Source organism: Etheostoma spectabile, chromosome 2 (assembly GCF_008692095.1).
Source record: "Etheostoma spectabile isolate EspeVRDwgs_2016 chromosome 2, UIUC_Espe_1.0, whole genome shotgun sequence".
NCBI lineage: Eukaryota > Metazoa > Chordata > Actinopteri > Perciformes > Percidae > Etheostoma > Etheostoma spectabile.
This window is the reverse complement of record NC_045734.1, coordinates 13627766-13654357: the sequence shown is the minus strand read 5'-3', so window position 1 is coordinate 13654357 and position 26592 is coordinate 13627766. Positions and strand designations below refer to the sequence as shown.

At 41.9% G+C, this 26592-nt stretch overlaps 1 protein-coding gene across 2 annotated transcripts in view; it reads right to left on the bottom strand.

Moving 5' to 3' along the window:
* Positions 1 to 26592, bottom strand: part of doc2g (double C2-like domains, gamma) — a 73289-nt gene that overhangs the window by 23909 nt on the left and 22788 nt on the right. Inside the window, exons 1-5 of one of the 2 annotated variants that reach the window (XM_032531907.1) lie at positions 18737 to 19003; positions 15052 to 15466; positions 14244 to 14323; positions 13595 to 13669; positions 6060 to 6169 (exon numbers count right to left, since the gene is read on the bottom strand). In XM_032531907.1, the coding sequence (XP_032387798.1) occupies positions 6060 to 6169; positions 13595 to 13669; positions 14244 to 14323; positions 15052 to 15448 (662 nt within the window). In that variant the 5' untranslated portion in view covers positions 15449 to 15466; positions 18737 to 19003. Of the gene's footprint in view, positions 1 to 6059; positions 6170 to 13594; positions 13670 to 14243; positions 14324 to 15051; positions 15467 to 18736; positions 19004 to 26592 lie in introns of those variants that run through there. The other variant, XM_032531917.1, reaches the window with a different exon arrangement.

The following is a 26592-nucleotide window of genomic DNA, read 5'->3' as shown; positions in this document are numbered from 1 at the left end:
GATGGGAATATCATTAACTCTGCAGGTATTTTGTTGATAAACCAACGTGTTGGACAGCTTAGCACTACATGATTATTACTGAGGGGGTTGTGTCAAAACCACAAATGTAAACCTCATGGTTACGCTAGAGAAAAAGTGAGAGGATTGTCAAAGTCAGTAGGATTTATCATCTGGGGATCATGAATGTCTGTACAAAATTTCACGGCAAACCAAATATGGTGAACTGACCGACAGGCTGTCATTGCAACAAACAAAAAAAGATACCCGAACCAAAAATATCATTGTCATCCAATACCTAGTCAAAGATTTTTTTATTCCTCTCCCTGACCATGTCAGCACCCGACTATACATCTCACCTGAGGCATCCAGGAGCCAATCTCTGCCTTGCCCATCTTCCAAAACCAAGTCCTATATTTGTCCCTATCTCCCTGACAGACGGTCCGAGAGATAGAGGGAAGAATTTGACAGAGACTATAGGCCCAACACCACACCACACACACAACACACACACACACACACACACACCACACACACACACCACAAAACAAACAACACACACAACACACACCACACACACACACACACCACACACACACACCCACACACAACACACCCACACACACACACACACACACACACACACACAACACACACACACACACACCCACCACACAACACACGATTCTTGGCCTGTTAATCATTTCAGTTAAAAAGCCACGAGGAGTCCATAGAAGACTCTCAAAGTCAGAATGTACAATTCACCCCAATTTTGGTGTGAATCTTTAAAGTGACAGAAAAGCGTTGATTTATCTAAATGAGTGGAGGGATTGGCACCATAGTATGACTGTGACTGCATTCTTACAGTTTTTGCCCGTTGCTTGAACACTATAGGCACATGCTTAAACCAAAGTAACATAACTTTAAGTTGCGCTGCTTTTTACTTTAGTTGCAATTCTGTAACACACTTGCTCCTAGACACTACACACTATTTCACACATAAGACACTTGAATGAAATCTTAGGGTACCATTGGGAAAACACTTCTATTCTAAATACAACACACATTGGTTAGTTGAAAAGACGTAGACACACACCTGAAAATACTGACTTACAAAACTGAACACCAATCAGCCAGCTACAAAAAGGCCTCAGTTAAGCCATTTTGAGAACTTTGCAAGCATGGAGGCAGGGAGAGCTAGAGGCAGAGGAAGAGGAAGACAGAGAGAGGACGACGTGGTCGAAGAGGCCACACAAGGATCATTCCTTTGGATGACATAAGAGCAACTTTGGTGGACCATGTCATAAACCATGGCCTTACCATGAGGGAAGCTGGGCAGAGAGCCCACCCTAGTCTAAGCCATTTCACAGTTTCATCCATAATAAGGACATTCCAACTGGAAAACAGGTATGTCTTCAACTCTCTACTATATCTAGAGTATTTACAGTACTGTACAATATAACGTTACCGTATCACATGTATTGTATTGCAGGGTGGCCAATGCTCCTTTTCCAACAAAAGTTGTAGTTTTGTGAAACATACGGTGATAACCGTGTTGCGATGTTTCAACACTGTTTGTGGTAAATGTTGTAAAATTCAGTATACACAGTACTGTAAAAAAGAAGCAAACGAAAACAATTTGTGGTGGAATTTTTCTACAGAATGGCAAGAAAACCTACTGGGGGTGGACACCAACGAAGTGAACCTAGTCAGAGCAAACAATGCAATCCACCTCCACCAGCAACAAATACTATACATTGACGAGGCTGGATTCAACCTTAGCAAAATCAGCCAATGGGGACGTAATGTAATTTGCTGAAGTGTAATTGTGCATGTCCTGGGGCAGCGCGGGGGAAATATCACATTGTGTGCTGCCATGAGTCTTCGAGGGCTACTGCACCATCATGGAAAACTGGGTCCCTATAATGCGCAACACATAATCACATTTCTAGGTGCACTTCATGATGCAGTTGTACAGGATGGACCAGAGCAGCCCAGGTTTGTTGTTGTCTGGGATAATGTTAGTTTCCATCAGGCTGCTCTGGTCCAGAACTGGTTCACCAACCATTATCAATTTGAAGTTGTGTACTTGCCCCCTTACTCGCCATTTCTAAATCCTGCTGAGGTTTTTTTTTTCCCTCTTGGAGATGGCGCGTATATGACCGCCAACCACATGCCTGTATACCTCTTCTGCAAGCAATGGAACCGGCATGCGGCAACACTGAGGTGAGGTCAATCCAGGGATGGATTCCGCACACAAGGGGATATTTTCCCCAATGCTTAGCGAGTGAAGACATTGCTTGTGATGTTGATGAGATCCTGTGGCCGGACTCCAACAGACGGCAGGATCCATAAGTCCACTTGCGCGCAATTGTTTTTTTCTGCGTTTACAGTAGTGTATTGTTTGTTTTATTTTTGATTTATCTGAATTTAATGTACTGTAAAATATACTGATTTAGAATTCAGTATTTCATTTTTTGGTTGTTGTGAATACATGCCCTCTGTGGAACTGAATAAAAACAGTGAAAACAAAAGACTGCAGTGTTTTTATATAAAGTAGACTAGTGTGTTACTGCTGATCTGAAAGTGTATTTATATGATGCAAGTGGGTATCATTTTTTCATCAGATTGACATTTTGTTTTGACAGCAGAGTTTCAATTTGACACAGATGTGAATGGTTTATTTCCCAGTGTTGTGTCTTATTTGTCTTTGTGTACAGTTTTGACACAATGAGCCAAGTTTTGCAAAAATGTGTTCAAGCAACGGGCAAAAACTGTAATCATTTGAAATATGCCCAAAGGCAGAGGCAGACTACAGCAATTCATAGAAAAGTATGGACCTAATCTTAAAGTCATGTCGCCTCACTGCAATAAAACAATTTTCAGAGCAACGCAATCTGTATTATATTCAGACTTCAAAGGAGACTGCTAAACTACTTGTCCCCAGTGCAGTATCCCTTTTTTTTATGTATTTTCTAAAAATGTGTTAAGCTCATAACATCAGCCATGAAATAGCCAGATTTTTATTGGAGATCAGTAAAAACTTTGTTTCAAATGAAACAATTACTATTGATTAAAAAAACTATTAAATAATGATTAAATAACTTCCAGGTGGGTTGATTTTTCACTCAAGACTTGAACATCTCACCAATTGAATGATTCGCAGGTATGAGGCCAACCGTGAAGTCTGGATTGGCGTCTAGTTTAGTCAGCTAATTTATTCTTAATAAGAGAATGGACCTTCAGTGGCCCTTAGAGATAAAGTATGCACACTGAGGAATAGTTGAATACATTATATATAAACAAAGAATGCTGTTACAACTTTGAGAGATTTTTTTTCTCAGAGCCATTTCATAACATGCTTCTATTTAGCTGTCCCTTTCTATTTAAGTGCATTTTGCTTCAGCATAATGGCTTTACATAATCTTTGTAACTGCAAATGAGTGAATGAAAGGCGAAATAAATAAATAAATAAATAACACAAAGCCAGTCTTCTCCCTCCACTTTACACACTGCATTAATCTTTTCCACAATGTATCCTCCAGTACAAAGAGCAGTGCGGCAGAATGGACTTGACACCAAAGAAACTTTTAAATGACTCATACGTTTTTGGCTGCATTCCAGCTTTAATAGCTTTCTTTGTTGTGGGCTGAAGTAACAAAAAGTAAAAAACTGCTTCAAGAAGAAATCATACAGATTTTCATGACATCAAATCCTCTTTTTGAAACTATTTATTGACAGCAGATTTCTGCAACAGCCATTGACTTTATTTACATTCAACAATTCAAGCTCTATGTAGTAGTTTTTATTGGTAGTGGTGGAGTTCACCATTTGTGGTAGGTGTCTACCTAAGTACGAGGAACTCTCAAGAAACTATACCTGCGCATAATACAGCGCAATGTAATCGGAATAATAACAGCGGTAGTTGCTCCAGGAGTGTTTGGTGTGATATTCTTAATATAAATGCTGCTTAGACATAATCCTTGTTTTCACTTGAAATTGCATTCATCTAAAATTTAACGGAGGCCCTTGGTGGGTAATCGGAAGAAACAGGAGAATTCCCGGATGGGCCGCTTCACTTTTGGGCCAGTCGTTTTTTTTGTTGTAGACATTTGTCACGTTAGTCTATCTTCTCTTAAAGTAGTCTACACACATTCTGCATTCTGACACCGCAGCCTCTGCATGGGAGTGCCATGTGAGGGAGTTCTCCCCTCCCAAATAGAGTTAGTTGGGTGCATGAGACGCGTTAGGGAGGATGGATGGGAGGAAGAGGCCCGTTTATCCAATTTCCCCCACCATGGAAAAAGTAGGCCGGTCTTGGGACTGAAACTCCCGGGCTGAAAAGTGGTCCCACTCCGGCCCTGATTTAAAGGGTTTGTTATGACTTCAGTATGGCCAAGTTACACTATAAACTTTGCACTCTTCAGGCCTTCAGGGAGGTCTACAGGGAGGCGATGTCTGTAGTTCAGAGAGCACAGGGATCAAAGAGTACACTATCCCTTCCTCTGCACCTTCCTGGGACCGGCAGAGCGAGAGTGAGGAAACATCTCTCCGGGGATCCCTGTCGGTTTCTCCATTTTCTGACTGTTCACTGCTTTCTGTAGAGTAATGAGAGCAAAGTCTGTCTATTGGCTGAGGTATCGTGCTAGCGCCTGAAGACATCCACAGAGAGTTTGAGCAGATTTTCTTCCTGTCTCCATCTCCCACTGTCCGTCGCTTTCCCCCATTCCTCAATGTCGGACTGCGTTTCATTCACTCCTGCTCGTTTGCTGTCTCATGGGTTTCTCACTGTTCTCATTCTTTTCTTTTTTGGCCCCCCTTTGAATTAACTCCTCCCCGCACTTTGCCCTTATTTAATTTAAGCTAAGTGATATTCCTCGTTCATCACTTTGTGAGTCTCACTACACTCTCTGTAAACTAATCTCTCTCTTTTAATTGTCCCATGGATTCTCTCCATTCCTTCATTTGGTCATCTTCTTTAATCTCTTACACACCGCCTTATCTGTCACTTGACATCATTCACGATTTCCCATCTCTTCTCTTAGTTGATCTCGGCAGCCCTTCTCTCTTTCTCTCTCTTCATCTCTTGCTTGACACCGGTCACGCTCCTCCTCCTCTTCCTTATTTTGGCTACCCAGAGCCCTCATGCTGGTTTGTGTCTGTGGGCTATGTCCTTGAACGGAGGTCAGGTGGGTTTCCTTTAGTTTGAGGGGTGTCTCCTCATGCGGCTGTGGGTGTGTACGTGTGTACGTGTGTGTGTGTGTGTGTGTGTGTGTGTGTGTGTGTGTGTGTGTGTGTGTGTGTGTGTGTGTGTGTGTGTGTGTGTGGGGAAGGGAGGAGGAAGAGTAAATGTTATTTTCTGAATGCGTGTGTGTTTGTAGGAGCTAAAGGACGTGTGTTGTCTGTGTACGTGTGTGTCTTCTCTACATACAGTTGAGTGGCCATGCATGTTCTTTCCTGCCAGGGATTGCCCTTGACATACACACAAGAGGATAAGCACACACACACACACACACCTGACTAGCTGCATTTGTGTGTGGTGCAGACGGATTCATGTGTGCGTCAGTGCGCCGTGCTTGGGTTTCCGCAGGATAGACAATACCATCCAACCCTATTATGAATCTACTGAGCAAACTGACACTGACACTGATTGTACACAGTGCACACGTTCACAAATAAAACACATGCAAAACTGTCTCTGAATCAACGTACTCATGCAGGATGACACCAGTGCGTCAGACTTTTTGGGCCAAGATGGCTACGCATGACCTCAATCACTCCACATGGAATGCACTATGGGATGGAGGGGTCGGAGACTCGCCACGCAGCCAACACCTGAACAGTTACCGCAGCAACAGCAAGTGGAACAGTTGGCAGGCGTCGCCGGGCTGAAATAATGAATTTCCTGGAAAAGCCCACTGGGTAGCAAAGACGACTGCTGGCAGTTCACTGGAGGATTGGAAGCATGGATCTTAATCCACCGTATAATGAACTGGTCATTTGGCTGTCTGGGGAATAGAGCTAATTGCTATCCAGAGTCAAATTCAGAGTGGAGCACTTACCTGAGCGTTTTGGTGGTCATGTCGGCTGCTGTGATGCCATGATACATCAGCGTTTCGTTCCACACTGGGTTCAGCGTATTCTTCAGGGTTTTTGTGCGTAGCTTGTTTGCCTGATGAGACAAAGAAGAAGAAATATGAAAAGAATTCATGGAAAGGGAAGGATAAAAAAGAGGAATGTTTTAAGGGTAAAGAAGCAAACTCAGATCAGAATGAAAGAAAAAGAATAAAAGGATCATGAAAAGGAAGCAGAATGAGTGACACTAAAATATCAACAAAGAAGGAGGGAGACAAAATGAGTGGGAAAACATCGTTTATCTCTGTCCCTCAGGAAATCGCAGACATCTGCTGCCTACTTTGTAGAGGAGAGTGAGAGGACGCGAGGCTTCCCTTGCCTCACCTGTCCGTCTGTCTCCTCCCCAACATGATAAGACATCCTTTAGCATCAGCCAGAGATAATGTTGTAGTCAGACCTCAAAAATAAGCACTGTGCTTCAAACAGTAGCCAATTAAGTGGCATACCACATTAAGCATGAAAACATAAAGCTTTCCATAAAAACATGTTCAAAAGCCCTTTTAGCTTCACCATACATAAATTAAGTTTACAGCAACATTTCCCACTGTTACCTTAAAGGTGCAGTAGGTTAGCCTTATAAAACTAACTTTCTGTCATATTGGCTGAGACCCTATGTTCAAGTAGAAATACATGAAGCAGGTAATTTAAGAAAAATATCTGGCTCATCTGGCACCACCTACAGGTTGTTATGCGATTTGCAAAAATCCAACGTTCCCTGTTTAGATGCACCGATCAAGGCCAGGGGGTGTCTAATTACTTGTCAATAGGCTCGTTCGAGAAGAACTGCGCCTCGCCTGTAAAGTGGACGACATCAGGCGGTAGCAGCAGGGGGCGGTGACAAAGTGCTGCGGTAAAGTCGGACAGTTTCCAGCCGTTTTCAGCCGCCTTCAGGATGAACAGGAAGTGACAAAAATACTGTGGTCCGATTCCGATTTGATAAAATATAATCAGACCCACATATAAGCTGATACACAGTCTCTAGTTGTTTTAATTATGACAGAATAGCTCTCAAAATGTTTTACATGCAATCTGTTGCTGATTTTAATTAACAACAGACTGTAGATGACCCGTGATCTGAACGGATTTGGTCTCTCTGACTTCTAAACGTCACTATCAGCCACACAACGTGTGTTCTGTAAAGAATAAGTCTTTAAATCAGACAAATAGCAATTAAAATTCCTCCGATTTAAAAACAATAAAAAGTTTATATAAAACGTCATCATGTTGAGTCGATTGTAAACCAATCAGGTGTTAAATCAGCTGAGAAGCCGGCGTTTCCCAGCATGCTCTGGGTCCGCTTGGCTCTTGCAGTTGGTGAAAGCAACTGCGCTGCCTGCGTCTCAGAACTGTGGCCGCCTTGCTCTCGTGAGATTTCTGTTACCCACGTGTGCATGACGTCAGATCAAGTCGGGATCAAGTCGGACACAAATCTAACCGGCATGCAACGGGGTACCACCGGCGATCAATTCTGCGCAGACCTGGCTCATCTCGAACGAGCCTAATAACTGCACGTGCACACGCATTTCATAGTATCCTCCCCTCCCACCAGCTGCATTGGTTTCCCCCGCTCTATCATGCACAGCTAGAGGGAAGGGGCTTAGGAGACCATTTTAGGCTTTAGCGGAAAGGGAGGAGGGACTGAGAAGTTGTCGATTTTCAAATTTTTAAGTCTTGGCTCTTCGCAAACCTACCTAAGGCACCTTTAAGGATGTATTTATCTTGTTAAAATTTTGATTTTGGATTTTCTTTTGTATTTATTTTAATGTTTATAATAATAATACTAATAATAATAATAATAATAATAATAATAATAATAATACTAATAATAATGTTTCCTTTATTAGCCCCACAAGGGGAAATTATAATCTGTTATTATTACACACAGGCCTGAATTACACACACATGCTCAGTACGTATACATGCACTAAATGGAGAGATGTCAAAGTGAGGGGTGCTGGCCTTGGAAAGGCGCTCCGAGCAGTCGGGGGTTTTGTGCCTTGCTTAAGAGCACCTTGGCAGCAACCAGAAGGTGAACGGGCACCTTTCCAGCTACCAGCCACCATACGTTGGTCCGTATGTGGACTGGAACCAGCAACCCTCCGGTTCCCAACCCCTGAACTGAGTAACTGCCACCCCCATAAACCCTCCTAGGAATGGGTATGCATCTTATTAAAAAGGCGTTTCATTGACTTCCTAGATACATCAATTCCACTCTTGCAAAGCCAAACCTGCCTCAAATTACTAAGTAATAGACACATATGTGTCCTAAAATGTGGGTTGATAAGATCTTATGGAGCCAAAGGCAGAACTCATTGGCTGTTCTGAGATAAACAAGTGGCTATCAGTGGTGGAAAGTAAAATTTTGACACTACTTTTCCTAGTTACATAGCAGATTGAGATTTGAACAGTGATGGGAATAACGGCGTTATAACTAAGGGTGTTGCTTTTTTCAGTAACAAGTAATCTAATTGATTACTCTTACCATCTTAATAACACTGTTACCGTACAGGTAGAGTTGGGCGGATGTTCGAAAGCACGCATAGTCGGACACACAACGAACAACACAAGTGAGTCAGTCAACAAGAGACAGGTATGGCGTTATGAAATCAAATCTCTTGGAGGAGGTGGGGGGGGGGGGGGGGTTACTTTCCTGCTAAAGATTTTCCACTGTGGTCTGAAAACATAGGCACTATGACTCTAGAGTGGCTACTCGCTCTGAAGCTAATCGCTATCACAGCTACTTCTCCCTGCTCTCAACACACACACACACACACACACACACACACACACACACACACACACACACACACACACACACACACACACACACACACACACACACACACACACACACACACACACACACAACACACACACACACACACACACACACACACACACACACACACACACACACACAACAGCGCAAGATAAATATCAGGGCGCAATATTCAGATTTATCATAAATAATTTAACATGCACATGTATTTTAAGTTCCGTTCAAGAGGGGTGGAGGTGGGGTCACATTTGAGCATTTCAAAATGTACTTAAAAGTAACGTAACTAATTACTTTTTAAAAGTAACTTGCCCAACACTGCATTTGAAATACCTATAGTGAGGAAATAAATACAGCACGCTTTGGATAAGTCAGGTAATATAAGTAGATATTGTTATTTTCTCATTGTAAAAAAATCCCATTAAAAATAAACTGCTCGCACTAACAAGTACAATTTTTGTAGCCCAAGCCTGATAGAAAGTAGTTTATTCCTCTGTGTCATAGAGCTCCATTATTGTCCAAAAACTATCAAAGGGGCCTCCAGTGATTTAGTATTGCACTTCTTGTAAAGGCTCAGTAAAAGCTGGTTTGAACACAAAAGCATGACTCTAAAGCCCTGTTTGCACAGGACTAGTATAACCAGGGGACCTCATGTGATTTAGAAAATCTTAAGATCAAGATAATCAAAGACGCAGTGTAGGCGGGTCGATCACTTTGGAGATGGGGAAGGGCCCACAAAGCAAGGATCCAATTTTGCAGACTCCATTCAAAGGGAGGTCCCGCGTAGCCAGCTAGACACTACTGGAAAGTAATGAGGGGCTGGTTGGCACTCTTCTGGTAGCAATCAGAAGTGTGGAAGAGTATGGAACGGGCCTCCTTCCAGGTGCAGTAAAATTAATGAACAAAAGTAGTTGTTTGGGGCAGGAGTCGGGTTTCTTGGAGGAGATGCACTGCAGAGCCATCTCCAATGAGGAACAGGCAGGAGGTGGTGGAGTCGTGCGGGAGCCTGGCTGGAGTTCTTGCAAAGAAAGGAGACCGGGCAGGTGGCAATAAACTGCCAGTTGTCCTACTCCATTGAGGAACGCCAGAAACATTGACTTAAGAGAGCCAGTTGGCATCCAACCCCAGGATAATGGGCCAGGTGAAACTAAAGGGCCTGCGACCGAAGATGAACTGGGACTTAAGGTGATTAACAAAACAAACACTATGTGCTAATTGTGACTGCTTTATCTTGTGTTTGATTCCTGCTCCGATGTTGCAGGAAGTGGTAAGTGGTATCTTCACAGGCTCAGCAGAAGTTCCTTTGGACTTGAATTTGCCGGACAGTGCATCTGGCTTCACTTTCTTTTAGCCTGGGCGGTAGCACAAAGTTGATTAGGTTAAAGAGCTCACATGGCCTGGCAGGAGTTCAACAGTTTAGCAGTGCATATGTATTCCAGGTTCCAGAAGTCGGTCCCCTCCAACCAGTGCTTCCACTCTTCCAGAGCTAGCTTGACAGCAAGCAGGTCAGCATGCTAATGTTGTAGTTCCTCGTAGTTAGTGGGACAAGAATGTGCAGGAGTAAAGCATCTGGTCCTGGACAGATTGCTGAGAGAGAACACTGTGCCCACTCCTGCGTAAGAACTGACCTCAACCACAAACTGGCGCGAGGGTTTGGGAAGGGTTAGGACGGGAGCTGAGGTGGAATACCGTCAAAAGCTTTCACAGCAGTTACTGTAGTTCTGGATGTAATGCTGGTAAAAACTGGTGAACCCTAGTAAGCCCTGCAGCTGCTTCCGAGAGGAAGGGACGGGCCAGAGGCCACCGGCACTGTAGTCTATTTTAAGTCAATCTCACATAGACTGTCCTGGTGCCATAAATACTTACTAAACCACCAAATGCAGTAACCCTCCACTGAAATTAGTCCCCAACAAATGCATTATTTACTCCAGCTTGAGTAACTTGATCAGAACTACAGTGCCAAGATTTTAGGGAGTTATATATTTGAAAGAATGTGACCCATTTTGAAAAAGATTTCTTCAGCATCTTCAGTGGGAACAATTTGGCTCGGGGAGCAGTCTGAAAGTACTAAGAAAAGGACAGACGCATTGTTGATTTTGGTCTTTTCATGAGATTTGTTGACAATAACAAAAATATAGAGCATTGACAGCTTTATCTTTTAAAATTTCCAACAGTATATAGAGTGGTTAGAAAAATCTCAACCAGTTATATTAAGAAGCGGTGTAAATTGTAATGCATCAGTTACAAATACTCAATTCTAACACAGAGCCCTGCATATTGAATACATTCCAAACCATCTTTTTTGCTATTAATAATTTGATACTTTACTAAAATAAAATTAGTATTTGTAGTTTAAATTATGTAATGCTATTTTTATTCAAGTGAAGGATCTTCCACAAGTGTAAATACTATAGACACACTATATACATACTCTCTGGCTGTCCAGTTGGTAGAGAAAATGTGAAGACTATTCTCTTCAAATACTATTGCTCCGGCCTAAAGCTTTACAGATAAACACCTCATTTCTCTCTCTCTTCCGTTTTGCCACAGTAAGCCTCTTGCTAATGCCTCAGGGCCAGATGCTGAGCCCTCTCTTCCATCTTCTCTCTCTTGGTCTGTTTTTGTCCCCACATCCCATTGTTCTGCCTGTGTCACCTTCCCTTCCTACTCCCTTTCCTCCCATCACTGACCTCTTTTTATTCTCCATTTTCTGCTGAAAACTTTTGGCTTATCTACAAGAGTCAGCCCCCCAGAGTTAGCTCCATGGAGGGAACAAGTGTTTTTGATTTATGTAATTTGTTTGATTCATTAATGTGCAGGAGGAGATATTCACAAGCAGACTCACGACTCACAGCGGTTTTGCACAGCTGTATGTTTGCCAGCACAATCCAACAACAAAACAATTTCACAAATAATCATCAATCCCAATTGACTGAATTAGGTTTGTTTCCTGAACACACATCCTACCACATGCTACATCTACAAACACATGAAACACCAGTTCCCTCTTCCTGCCCTCTGTCACTGCCTGCCTCCATTTTCCCTCTGCGCTGGTGCTTTTGCATCTGTTTTTAAATGTTTTATCTCTAGCCCTCCATCTGCCCATCACACTCCCTTCTTTCTCTCCATCTGTCTACATGGATCTCTTTACTTATTTCACACTCCCTCTCTCTCAATCCTTATTTCCCAGAGCTGTGGATAAAGAGCTTGTGAGTGAATCTTCCATGTACCTTGTAAAGGAATGGGAAGATGAAAATACTAATGACTGACACAGAGGCTCCAGCAACTACTGTGCCCATGCTTGTGTGTAAGAATGAGGGAGTGAGTGATAAAGAAGGAGGTATAAAGGCAGCCTCTCTGTGACTGTGACTACAGCCTTAGCGTGTGTCTGTGTATTTGCAAGGTCATGCGCCGCTTGACAGTGTGTGTAGACATTACAAAGACAGCATGCTGGACTGTAAACTGGTTGAAGAGCTTGTGCTGGAGGACGGGAGAGTGAGAAAGAGGAAAGCTTAGTGAGACAGAGGAGACGTGTGCCTCTGCTCTCTGTATTTTGATTACTCAAATCTTTTGCAGTAACTGGAACCTTTTGTGTTCTGGATAATTCACTACACCGTTTGCATTGCCGAGTCTGCACATGGACAAGGAGTAGGTGTGTGTGCATGACCATCACCCTCACTTTGACACGTGCACGCTCCCACTTTTCAAGAGACGTGGTCCACGTATTAAATAAATGTCTGTTCATGGGTACATAACTTACTCATTGACGCTTTCTCTGCGTGCCCCCCCCCCCACCACCTCTACCACCCCTCTCTCTCCCCCCATCAATACTCGCCTGTTGACGTGAGCCGTGTAACAATCCTCCCTGTTTCCATGACAACCACCTGCTGATGTTCTCCCCTCATCCGTCTATCCTTTTCTCCTCTCCCTCTCTCCCCCCTTTTCTCTCCACACACTGTTGGTATTTCAAGGTCAAAGAGGGTCCCAGCCAGATAGTGAGATCGAGACAGAGATAGTGGTAGGAAGTGGCGAAAGGAGAGCAAAAACAACAAGGGAGAAGACAGGCTGGAGGACAAAAATCCTTAAGATGTTGTTATTGTTAGCAACTTAGACCTTGGATAGTTGACACATTCAACCTATCTTGGCTCACCGTCCTTTCTGCACTAACTTCATTTCATGTCAACCCTGAGCCAAAATGTCTGACAACAGGTTGCATTCTGCCATAGCTGGGGTTTGCTGTTGTGGCAAGCCTTATCTTTCCTGCTGCTTGAGCTAAAAACAAGACAAGAGTGGTGCAGCAGTCCAGAACGTGTTTGTGCTCGATAAAGCAGAGCATTGGACGAGCCACATTAAGCAGTAACCAACCGAAAAGCTCTCCGCTCAACACGACACATTAAATTAGCCCACTGTCATGTAACGTTTTTTGCAAAACATTTGACTTCTTTTATGGTGTCTGAATCAACAAGGGGGAGTATTATTTGCAATAAGTAAAAATAGTTTTGAGTTTTCTTTAGTTGAATAAAGTATAAAACGTGTCCTATTTTCAGTCTTTTCTATAAATTATCTCCTTTTGTAAGCAGTTTCTATGTGATGTGGGGTTTTCCTTAGGGAGTGTCAGTTTCTGGAATAGCCCAGTATGGTAGTATGTTACGTTAATTGCCACTGAGGTATGGTTGGAGCAATGACCTTGCTAGCCCCGGGGAGAAGATGCAGCTTGACGTATGGATCAGCCAGTCCATTGGAGTCCATGGCTTTCAGTCCCTGTGGACACAAGCAGACACAGACACACACAGACACACATACTATAGTGTCAAAGGTGACATCATCATGCCCTCAAACATTTCACACAACAGACAGGGTTACAAAAAGACAGCGGACATGCCAGAGCATTCTACTGTTGCTACATCTCTATAGTGCTCATAGGGGTTCCTTTCCATGTTACTATTTTTTACCATCCTAGATTCTTTTTTTGCTGTCCTCAAGGGAACCGTTCATTGAGATTAAACTAATTGACATCATGTCACAGTACACAATATGTGATACAAGGCTTGTGTCCTTTAACTATGGCCAAACCAAATGTGTCTGCCACAGCAACAGAGAAACATTATCACATTTCACAGTGGAATGAGATGATTTATTCTTGAATTGACAAGCTGCTGAGGGTGTGGCGAACACAATACTTTGGTTGAGAGAAGGTTGAGAGAAATCTGTCTGACGTCTTGTGCAAACGTAAAAGCATCACAGGAGAATTGTTTTCATTGGGACTTCAAGGAGGATTATGCAACCACACAGACAGAAGTCCATTAAACAGTGGAGATATTAAAATTGTATGTACCTTTGCCTTGTGAATCGTACAATGAAGGCAGTTGTTCTCCTGATCAAAGAGCAGGGTGAACTCCAACGTTCCTAGGTAGGCTGAAAACAACACAAACCATGGCAATTACTGCCAGTGAAGGGAAAGACAAGCGCACACACACACACCACACCACACACACACACACACACACACCACACACACACACACACACACACACACACACACCACACACACACCACACACACCAAAAAAACCACACACACACACACACACACACCACCCACACACACACACACACACACACACACCCACACACACACACACCCACACCACACACACACACACACACCCACAACACACCACACACGCTGAGTCATATTGTAGCAGATGGCCTCTTAAAACATGATCTGTGCCTAATATGAATTGATCTGTCTTGTTTGATTACTGTTTGGGAATGAGCCGAAACTTTGCCGGCTGAGTCCCACTATTGCTACATTGTCTAATAAATCATCGGAGGCACTGTGTCACATAAAGTGGGAGTGACAACACTCTTAGAAAAATGCTTGAATCCACAATTACTCTGCAAGCATATGTTGTGTTTCTGTGGAAAATGCTGAAACTCTTTGAGAAGAAAAAAAAAAAAAAAGATGACTCCTCTCCAAAGTTTTAGAATAGAAAGTTTGTTCACTTGTCATTTTCACATGATAAACATCACACACACACACCACACACACACACACACACACACACACACACACACACACACACACACCATTGAGCGCAACTTTTCCACCACTAAACTTCGTTCACCCTCCTCAGAACTCACTGTCATCATCATCAGAGTCGATCGCCTCCTCCCTGTCTCCGTCGTTGTCCAGCCTCCTCTCCCCATCCTTGTATCCTCCACCCGTTTCCCCGTTGAAAGTCTCCTCTTTTAGGATCTTCTTCTCTCTTGGAGGCGGTGGCGTGCAGGGGTAGTCGTGGAAACGGGGAAAGAAGTCTGAGATCTGTGGGATGGGGAGGATGGGTCCCGGGCACACGTTGATGGCAAAGTGCTCCTGCATAGAGATCTTGACCGGCGAAGGAGGGGGAGGACCGGTGGAGTGGGGCGTCGCCAAGGGGGAGGATGCAGTTGAGGCGGTGGAGGAAGGTGTGGAGGTGGAGGAAGGGGGGATGGCCAGGTGGGTGGTGGAGGGGGGTGGTGGGGGTTTGGAGACGCTCATGTGGACTGTCGAACGAGACTGTGCAATATAAAAAGGAAGACAGAAGGAAATGAATGAGGTGAGAAAGACAACAGAGAATACAGCTGGGAGGAACAAGAGGTGAGGAACCAAAAGTGAAAAACTAAATAACAGTTATATCATTCGCCTATTCTGAGTGTCCAACTCACTACTTTCTGGGAGTTTGTACAGCAGCAACAGGGGTCAATTATATTCAAGGCAAGTCAACGTTAACAAGATATTGAATAAATCGCAACACATCTAAAACATTTCTTCCTGAAGAATATTTCTATTTCCATCCATTGATGCAAACCTGACTTCTCAACAGCCAAAATAGAATCTGCTAGAACCTTTGGCACTTCAAGTGTGACTCACACATTGTGTCAGCACACCAAGTCTGTGCTCTGAATTAATATTCAATGTAGTGCTGTAAAGTATGAACAAGTGATGTCACTTGTGTATCTGCACTTCACTCTAATCCTTCCCTTATCTCTCTCTTTCACTCCTCGTTCTCTCATCTGCATGTCCCCTGAGCAATATTTACATAATACTATGTGAAGCCTTTCTCGGTCCTTAACATATTTGTCACCAAATGAAGGATAATAACTGTTGCCAAAACTCCAACCTCGTTAAGCCAAATGTTATCATTTCCTTTTTCTCCTAGGGACCGTTTGTTTTTTATTTAAGGGTCTAACGGAGGAGTTTTGGGGTCTACAGTTAAAAAAGACTTCACCATCCCTTTACCAATAATATTTTTTTCTATAACCCTCCAAAATGATTGGGGAAAAAAAGGCATGACCCTCCCCAACAATTTATTAATGCCTTCTGTTTTGGTTTGCGTTTGGCAAAGATGTACAGATCGGCATTTTTTTTTGACAAACCTCTGCCTTCTCATCTTACACGCCAATGTTATAGTGGCCATTTCAGTAGATTTAATCACTAACATTGTTGTGGAAACACAATAAGTATGGAAATTAAATGCACACTTCCAGTATTAATGCATTAATTCAAATACTAAGTTACTCCTCTAGTAAACTAGTATTCACATGAAATAAAACAATAAAACATTGAGACTATTTAACACAGCACACTGGGTAATGACAAATTCAACATGTGTCACTAGGCTTCGTCAGTAATTTATATTTGAACGTAGGTAAAGCTGCTGAAGCTGAACATTTTCCAAAACTCCATTTCTCAGACGAGCGTCAATTTGGGAGTTGCATGCTAGCACCATTTCACAAATAATTACCGGGACCCAATGGATATTTGAGTCAGTTTAAGGCTGCAGCCTGGAGACCTCCCGTCTCATGCCCTCCTGGCTGCGTATTGTCCGTTAGTTTTGACTTTTCAAAATAAAAGCTTGCGTCTGGCCCGCTATTTTTTTGTACGTTGGTGTTTTTGATGTTTTTGAACTAAACAGTATGGCAACCATGCTAATGAATAAAAAAAATAAAAATTCAGCAAATGTCTTAGTTACAACACGAAGGAACTAGCAAAACAGTTTTGTGTTCATATGTGAGGGCGGGATTTAGTCAGTTTGAGAAATTGCACGGTCTAGGGGGTGGGGGGGTAGAGATTGAGAGAGCTACATGGAAAATATGCATCTAACAAGCCACTTTGAAATTTAGCTGTTTTCATGAATACACAAGTTGAGTGACCATCCCCCCTAGACTTAAAGAAGTTGGATGAGCCTCACCTCAACAAAGAATAAAAAGACATGACCCTCCCCTATTTTCCTCCAGTGGTCCATTCCAAAAATACCAAAAGGTCCCTTACAGTGATTAAGAGAGACTGAAGCCATGTTTTCTCTTATGCACTCCCGCAGTGCCACCGTGTTTTTATTATTTCAAGAGCTGGTCTGATTACAGTGATCACAGGGACAAACTTCAAACGGCTTTCTGTATACCAGACAGTGATGTCCCACATTACACTGGAAAAGACAAAAACAACTAGATTACAAAAATGTATATGGTCTTTACCTAAAACATATCTTCACTATATGACACAACTACCCATACATCCTGTGACTTATCAGCCACTCCTTATTATTGCATATGTCCATCATGTCACTGCTGTTGTAGTGTCAACTTGAGATCTGTCTTTTTATGGGTGTGCATTTTGTCCGTTTAACATGTCCGTTCATGATTTTTAAGTCCATTCTTCCCACAAAAATGAAATAATGTTGCTCTTCTTGTTTTTGACTGATGCGTCTCTTGCATAAATGCAAATGATTAGCCTGTTTGGTTCACTGTTATTCTTGTGTCGCTTTGAAAACTCACATCAAAGTGTTGACTCAGGGATACAACTACTCATCATTATGGGTTAATCTGTCATTTTTTAAGTTAATTAATTCATTGTTAAGAGTAAATGACAGAAAACAATTAACAATCCCTGGGACAGGTTTTCCCAGAGCTCAAGCTGACAGTCCAAAAACCCAAAGATAATCCTTTTACATTCATATTTATCAGAAAAAAAGCAAGCTGCAAATCTTCACATTTTAGAAGCTGGAAAAATGACTTAAATTCTCAAATTGCTCGTCAAAAATAAAGATTAATCTTTTGCACATACACAAATAAATTTATTGTTTCAACTCTAGTTAACGTCCACCCTTCTTTGTGGCTGAAAAATGATGTGGGATTTCCCTTTCTTAATGTGAGTAAATTATCTTGTATGTCCTCCTGTATGTTGTCACATACAGTACATATGTTTACATTTACATTGCCTCAGATGTTTGTAGAAGCCACACAGAAATCGATAACAGAATAAGATAGGCACTGCGGTGAGACTTTGTTTACATCAGTAATGTTATACCACACCTCTAACGCATCGTAAAACATATCAAGTCTCTCCTTCTTACACACACAGACATACATGTCCACATAGTGAACGCGCTGGCGCCAACACACCATCCAAATCCAAAAATAACAAGACGTAACTCTGTTGTAACTTGCATTTCATAGAGCACATTCCTCCTACTAAGTTACAGCACTTAAGTAGAATATCTGACACACACACAAACACACACGTGTGTTAAGACCATACACACACGCACATAAAGACCCAAAACTGCCTGTTCCCATCTTTAATACTTACACTCATTCAGTCACTCGCACTGCTTCTTATGTAATAACACCTAAATTCACTGCTTAGGTACGCACGTTCAATTGATCACTTGCAGCATGTTGCTTACGAACTCAATCACTCTCACCCTTCGAACATAGAGAGGTATGCACATGCAAGCACATGTGCACACACTCACATTCACGAATACAGCCATCCACAAATACGTACCCAGGGACAGTCTTCATCTGTGCCAGCACTCCATCTTGCTTGCTCTCAATTCCTCTGCCTCTTACACACTGAGGAACATGCAGACCAGCTCTGACTCAATATATCCCTCTGTACTCTCTCTCTCATTCTCTCCCCGTCTCTGTTCGTTGGCTCTCCTCCTCTCCTCTCCTTTTTCCCTCCCTCTTTCTCTTCCTCTCTAGTTGTGACGTATCTGGTTAAAATCCCCATCAGTCCTTTGCAGACTGTGCATATAGTGCTGTCACTCACTTTCCCAGCAGTGGGGAGATTTAAGGAAACCCGGGAAAAATATGCGTGTGTGCGTGTGTGCGTGTGTGTGTGTGATAATGTATAGGGGGGGTTGCAAGAGAAAGTGAAGGAAAACAAACAGACCAAGACGGAGAGACAGATAAGGAGACAAACCAACACCATTTAGACCCACAGACAAATACTCATTGACACCAGCAAAAACAAACAGAGATACATATATTTATATACATGTATGTGTAAAATTATAGATGAATATAAAGAGGAAAGATGTATGCAGATGGAGAGGAAAATGTACATGAAAACAAAGCACACAAAAGGAAATATTGCCCTGGGATGAAATGAAAAAAAATCTGCCAGCTGAAGGACAGAGAAAGGAAATTAAATTCAACATGTTGACTGAGCTAAACAAAACAGACTGCAAGCCATACAGTTGCACTGCCAGATTACTTTGTGTTGGCTGTGACTATGGCCAATATCAGCCGGGCATGTGTCCTTTGTCTGTACTAGTCCAGTGCCCGTTCAAAACGTGCCTGTTTGGAATGGGCACATACTCACTCACACACAAAACAAAAATACAAGAATTATACTAGACATCATAAATAGGATGAAATAGAATAAGATAGAAAAGCAAAGCAAATGTACATCTATATACAAGTGTAGAATAAAATTTACAACCTAGATACATAGTATATATCACAAAATATATATTTTTTTACATTAGATATTAAATATGAAGTGACCTGTGCGCAATTAGCATAATGATGCAATATTGTAATGTGTGAGGTAATTAAATAGTTATCTAACATAGCTTTGAACGGTTGAACAGTTTTATGGAATGAGGAAGAATTTATTTCTTGTAGCGGTCCGTGCAACGTCGAAGCCTCTTGGAGAAGGTACTCTGCTGGTGGACCAGTGTGGGGTGGAGAGGGTGTACAAGGTTATTAATGATAGCATTTTGTTGCAGTTTGTTCAGTGACCTCCTCTCCACCACAGCTTCAAATGTCTCCGGTTTTCAGCCAATAACGGAGCCAGCCTTCCCGATCAGTTTGTCCAGCCTGTTTTTGTCGCTGGCTCTGATGCTGCTGCCCCAGCAGAGGACTAAATGGAACAGAGCTCTGGCCACAACAGACTGGTAGAACATCTTCAACGTTCAGCTGCACACGTTGACAGATCTCAACTTCCTCAGGAAATAGAGTCTGCTTGTCCCTTTCTTGTATGCAGCCGTGCTGTTGGTCTTCTAGTTCAGCCTTTTGTCAATGTTAACTCCCAGGTATCTGTAGTCCTCAACCATATTCACATCTCCACCCAGAATGCAAAGGGGCTGCAGAGCCGTTCCCTTTCTCTTAAAGTCAAGAGCGATTCTTTTTCTCGAGAACCACTCATCCTAACTACTTCACACTTGACACTGCGCTTCCTTGGGTCCTAAGCAATACACCTGCCAAGACATAGTTGCATACCCAAGCAGTGCTAGAGTAAATGCTTTATTTGCAAGCAGCTAGCCATTTGGGACCAGGCTTTTTCCGGGAACAAAAGCATTATTTCTGAAAGCTTGAAATGTTTGAGTTTGTAACATTTCTGGTCTCCCTTTCTTCACCCGTTCTTGAATGTACTGTAGCGAGCGATGGGGAGGGAGCTGTACCCAACATGCCATTTAGCAGTGAAACAGTTAATATGGGTCCTTACTATACTGCACAATGTGTACATACATACACACATACAGAGACTCCTTCCATTTTAGTTAGATGCGTCTAACTGTAGTGGCCTTCAGAAACGGTACCTGCCACAGTAATAAAATGAATCATTGACAACGATACATCAATAACAGTGGACTTGTGCAGGGTGACACAGCAGTAAATTACTGGTGGATGCAATGGATGAAGGAGAAGGAATGGAGGCATGGGTGGGAACATTTAAAAGGCAAATATGAGGTGTAGACCTTGATCCAATCTGTTCAAAACCAAAATCAAATTCAGATTTTGTGCTCATATAAAAAATGGAAAAATGGATTCAGAGCTTTTCATCCAATTTTGATATTATTTTTAAATTGCATAACCCGGAAGTGATCTCTACTACGCTATCAATACATGTAGGAAGGGAGGGTCCGCTTATAAACTATTAAAAAAGTAGTAACATTTTAATGAAAATAAATCAGGAAACACAGTGGAACACAGAAACAACATACTTATTTAAAGTGATTCGTCGGGTTAAACAACCCTTTTGTTATAATGCTACTGGAAATGTGTGGATCACATCAGCTGTGCAGGTGACACTGCACAATGCTAAATATAGGCCCACAATAGAGCTCAACAGTGACGCCCACAACGTGTTCCGAAAGGAAAAATACAATGCAATTTCTCCATTGACAACTGGAGTATAAGCCATAAAATCGTAACTCTAGATGGTAGACTTAAATCCAGCTACGACATGACTAAGCAATTATATATGCTCATATAGATGCCAAAAGTTCATGTGGCACTAGGGCTGTAATAATATGCAATATGAAACCGAAATCGCGACAATCAGATCCACGAACCTGTATTGCGGAGTGAGATGGCAGAACTGCGACACACCCCGTCCAGCTCCCAGAGTTATCTTTCCCGTCTAGATCCAATGCTACCACATCTTTAAATTACTAGTAGTATTAGTCCATTTGGTGCCTTATCCCTGTTTTGTCTGGTAAATTTAGCTAATTGAAAAGACAGCTAAAGGCAAAAGGGGGAAAAGCAAAAGGGGTGTACCGTTACAAATAGCCACTGTTCTAGTGTCCTTAGCACCGGAGTTAAGTGCTGACAGGGATGGCTGCTAGCTGGCAGGGGGCTGAGTGTGGTTGCGTCCTCACGACTGATGTCAGCTCTCATCCCGACTGAAGCCTTGCAGCCCCCGGAGAGTGAGGCAGACAGACAGAGGTGTTCTAGCTAGCTATATTACCATTCGATTGGTCTTCTGTCTGTACAGTTAACGTTACTAATGAATTAGTGGGATAGCTCAGAGTTGTGAACCGTGGTCAAAACAATCATACTAAAAAGTGTGTTGAACAATGTTGTAATCTTATGTTACCCACCAAGAATTAGCTAACGTTATAGACCAAGCATTAGCATTAGCTACTTGTCAACCAGCACCTTTCTAGTAGGCACCAAAGCACTTTTCCTCTTCGGTCCCCCTACAGGTTGGAATTGTCCATTATCTTTATTCTTATGTCGCAATCGCAAACATTATTTTAAGGTAAAAAAGAATCTTTGGTGTTGGATCAATCAACACTGAAATCAATCAATATCAATAAATAAGGTATCTGTTGTTTAACTGTGTTGTGGCAGACAACAACTTGTACTACGTTTATTGATTATAACTCTCCTCCACCCCCCACACTCCAAAAGAATTGAGGTTTGTGTCCAAATCATGTGTCAAAAATCATGATACGAACCAAATCCTGGGGTTGGTGTATGGGGCGCCAAACTTGTTTTGAGGTTTGTTCTTTTATTCGCGATGTCTTGGATAAGTACTTCATTACCCACAATCCCACAGTGATGCCTCTGATTGGTGGAACTGATGCTGGTAAGGAGGGGAAGCTGTCATACCCAAGGGGGTAAGCCTCTCCTCTCTAAGCGTAGCTTCCATGGTGCCATTTTAATGCTTCAAAGCCATCACCTGCCATTAGCATCCCCATGAATGCCATTCATTTTGCCCATGGTTCTAATATAGATCAATTCCGGGTCATGCAATTTGCATCAGTTGAAAATTTTAAAATGTGATGGTACAATTGTTATCGATTGTTTTCCCTTTTCATTTGAAATTAAGAAAACAAGTTATTTTTTGCTGTTCATCTTTTTGCTTTTATTTTGAAAAATGAACACAAATTTGATACGGTTCCTTTTTTAACAAGAATTGCCTCAAAATTTGTATTTTCAACTTATGACATGTTTCAGTCTGCAATAGAAACACATTACTTCAGTTTGGAGTGGTTATCTCAGGTGTAAAACCTGGTTAAACACAATGAATCACTATGCAGTATATATGTACTGTAGATTTCTTTCTTTGTGAATGACTTTTTTCAAAAGAATCTAAAATTAAATTTGTCCTCCTTTGATATAATAGCAATGCTGTATTTTCCATCCATCCATCCATCTTCATCCGCTTATCCGGTATTGGGTCGCGGGGGCAGCAGCTCCAGTAAGGGACCCCAAACTTCCCTTTCCCGAGCCACATCAACCAGCTCCGCCTGGGGGATCCCGAGGCGTTCCCAGGCCAGGTTGGAGATACAATCTCTCCACCTAGTCCTGGGTCTTCCCCGAGGCCTTCCTCCAGCTGTATTTTGTCACCTTCATCAAATGCTGGCTTAAACACATTTCAACATATTAGGGTTTTTAAGATCATAAGGTCAGAAGAAAAGAACACTTTATGAAAGGAGGAAATTAGTTGATTTTGCAATTATTAATTCTCATTATTTTTGTTATTACACATAAGTAAAAATGGGCTCTGTCGGATCCAACACAATGGGGAAATAAAGCTTAAAAAACGAAAGGGTCAAAATTGTAACATAAAAAGTATGAGAAGTAAAGATTAGAAATGGACATAAAAATGAAAAAACGTAATTGATTAAACGAGGTATAAAACATTTCCTTGGTCACACACGGTATAGCAGGAGAGCCTTTGATTACAGCCAGAGATTGGGCCAGAGAATATTAAAACATGACAACATAACATTTCAGTGGCATACTACTGTTTGAAAATCCATCAAAGAATAATTGATAACTATGTGGTTTTCCAGGGTTGATAAGAAACCGCTAAAACAACTAACAAGCCTGGCCAATTAAATTAATGGCCAGCTGGAGGATGAAGTAGGGTGAATACATGTGGATGCATGTGCTCCTCCATTTGGAAACACTTTGATTTACTTTGGGCATTACTATCAGCATCATCTCATCAATATAGCGTTAACAGACCATTACACTGTATATTCATTAATTAACAAAAAGAACATGAGTGCTAAATGAGTTGAAATTAGATAAATGAAAGCTCAGTCTACCGATGCCAAACTATCTATCTATAAATAAGTGCTTTAGACATGGACTACAAGATAATTGGCTTTGCAATTACTGCAGATGTGTCAGAAGATGACAGAATCCTCTCATGTTCTTCATGTTGTTGGTTTCTATAGAGCTGCTTGTCCCTTTGGAAAATTAAAAAGCACACGTGCATAGGTGAGGACTCACTCCACCTACAGCAGCCGTTATCAGACAGCTGCAGAGCTCTCACAGCTGACCTGTTGACCACCAAAACTATCAGACCATGTGGCTGGGCACCCATGAGACACACTGTGTTCCAACACCAAGATGGCTCTTACTTCAGTCTCAACACGTTTAGGTCGTGGGTGATTTACACAGAATTATAGTTTTCTGATGTATTTTTGCTTAGTGGTATCTTGCCAATGTCGTGATACTCTGCCAGGAATAAAAATCAGGCACTAATTGGCTCTTACATTTAGTTTTGCTGCTTAAATGTCGATAACGACGATATCAACTGCAGTGATATCACTGCGCACATGGAAACGTTTACAAGGAGCCTCTCTAATCAAGAAAGTCAATTGCTATAGAAGATACTCATACCTTAATACAATACATCATTTAAAAAGCAACGTAGGCTGCAGGGACTGCTGAGGGGCAGGTATGTCAAATTTTGGGAACTGAGGACAGGGACTGTAGGTAAAGCAAAATAGTATGAAAAATTAAGCACAGCACATGGGAAAGGAAAATAATGGCAATCGAGAACTCCCTTGAACAAAACCCTTTAGCAATTTATTTTTCAAGATGAAAAGTCACAAAACAGTGGTGTCCCTAAAATGACTCACACACACTCTGTATTATCTGAATGGAAAGGTGACAACATCATAACCACAAATGGAAAATGCAGTGAGTGCGGTAATAATTACATTTGACAGGCACCAAGCTTTAATAGTTTTCCATTCTCAATACTGCCAAACCACATGGATTTGTCTGGTTTTGCGTGTCCAGGCCGGTTCTGAGGATGAAATCTATCAATTGCGCTTAAAGAATGAAGTCTGGACAATGGCGCTGCAGTATTGATCTTTCTCAGGGGTAAACATTAGTCAGCCTGTCAGATGGATATTTAACACAGTGGCCTTGCCCATGAGCTGACAAAAGTAAATATCAAAAGAAAAAAAGGATGTGAAATTCAAACCATAAGAGTGACAGGAAGCAGGTGAATTCAGAGTATTAAGTAATACTACCATGTTTGCAAAGCAAAAATTACATGTCTAAAAGAAAAAGCATAATCAAACCAAAAAAAACATCCAGCTTCTACGTCCCTCAGCCTCCATAAATATGATTAAAGCGTTCACGTCGCTCATGAGTATAATATAAATAATAAACATCTAGAATGAGGGCGAGATTGGTGGGAAGGAGGGGGGTACGGCCAATTTGTGGAGGAGCATTCATCCAGTCCTTCTGCATGGCGAGATAATCTCCTCCCATTACTACAGCACAAAGCTGTGCAGGTTTTCCATTAAGTGTACAACCACAGCCTCCTCAGCCTCTCAGCCAGCCATTAGCTCTGAGATTAAATAAACCTCTATTTACATACTGTAGCACTACTGCATGCTGAAATTTTCAACATTTGGCATCCCACAGGATGGGGAAATTGCATACATTTTCTGATAAAGATCAAAGAAACTGCTTGCCCTTTCCTACTCTCGCCCTTAGAAGTATGTGCAGACATATCTTGAATTTCTAATTTACTTCTCTGCTTCTTTAACAGAGTGCAATGCTGAGTGTGTGCAGTAAGAGCCTGTATGTTGAAGGTGGACTGAAATTAAAACTCTTTCTAGTACCCTTTGGTACTTAAAGTGACTATATGTCACTTTTAAATGTTTCTGAAACTTTTCATCTGGTGATCATGAATGACCTGTAACAGGAAACAAGACTTACAGTGAAAAGAACGCTATTTTTATAAAGTTTTTATTATTACCTTTGCCCGGGTCGAATTTTTACTGTAAAGTCACAAAATGATTTTTGGCAGGTAGACGGCGCTACAGAGCACAAAGTCTGATGGGTCACAGATTTCGGCGTGATGACGGAAAAGCCTGTATTTTTATCTAGGCTTAATTATATTTTCAATTTATTTAAGAACTTATCTGTTGTAGTTATGGCTGATACTGGAGCAGGACCATCACAGAAGAAATGGAAATAAACAAAGAACCTAAAAGGAAAAGACAATGGGCGAAACAGAGTCGGCTTTCAACAGATGGAGACAATTAAGGGATTGTAAATGATTCAAAACCCGTCCTGAATTGGCACTCAGGTGTAATATGTCTCTACGATGCATCTGTAACATCTTATCTTGTTGTTAATAAATGATTTTCTGTCCAAGCAAAACATTCATTGCAACTTTATGACCTCCCAGTAACGCTAACTCAATAATCTACAGTGGGTAAAACAGCAACATAAAGAAAACTCCTTTACGGCAGCAGGTGTGGTTATAACAGTACCGCTTTTGTCCAAAGGGCCACGGAAAATCCGTTAGATTAATTAACTGTGCTTTCCCGCAGTACTTGTCCTGGTAGGCTATTTGCAGTA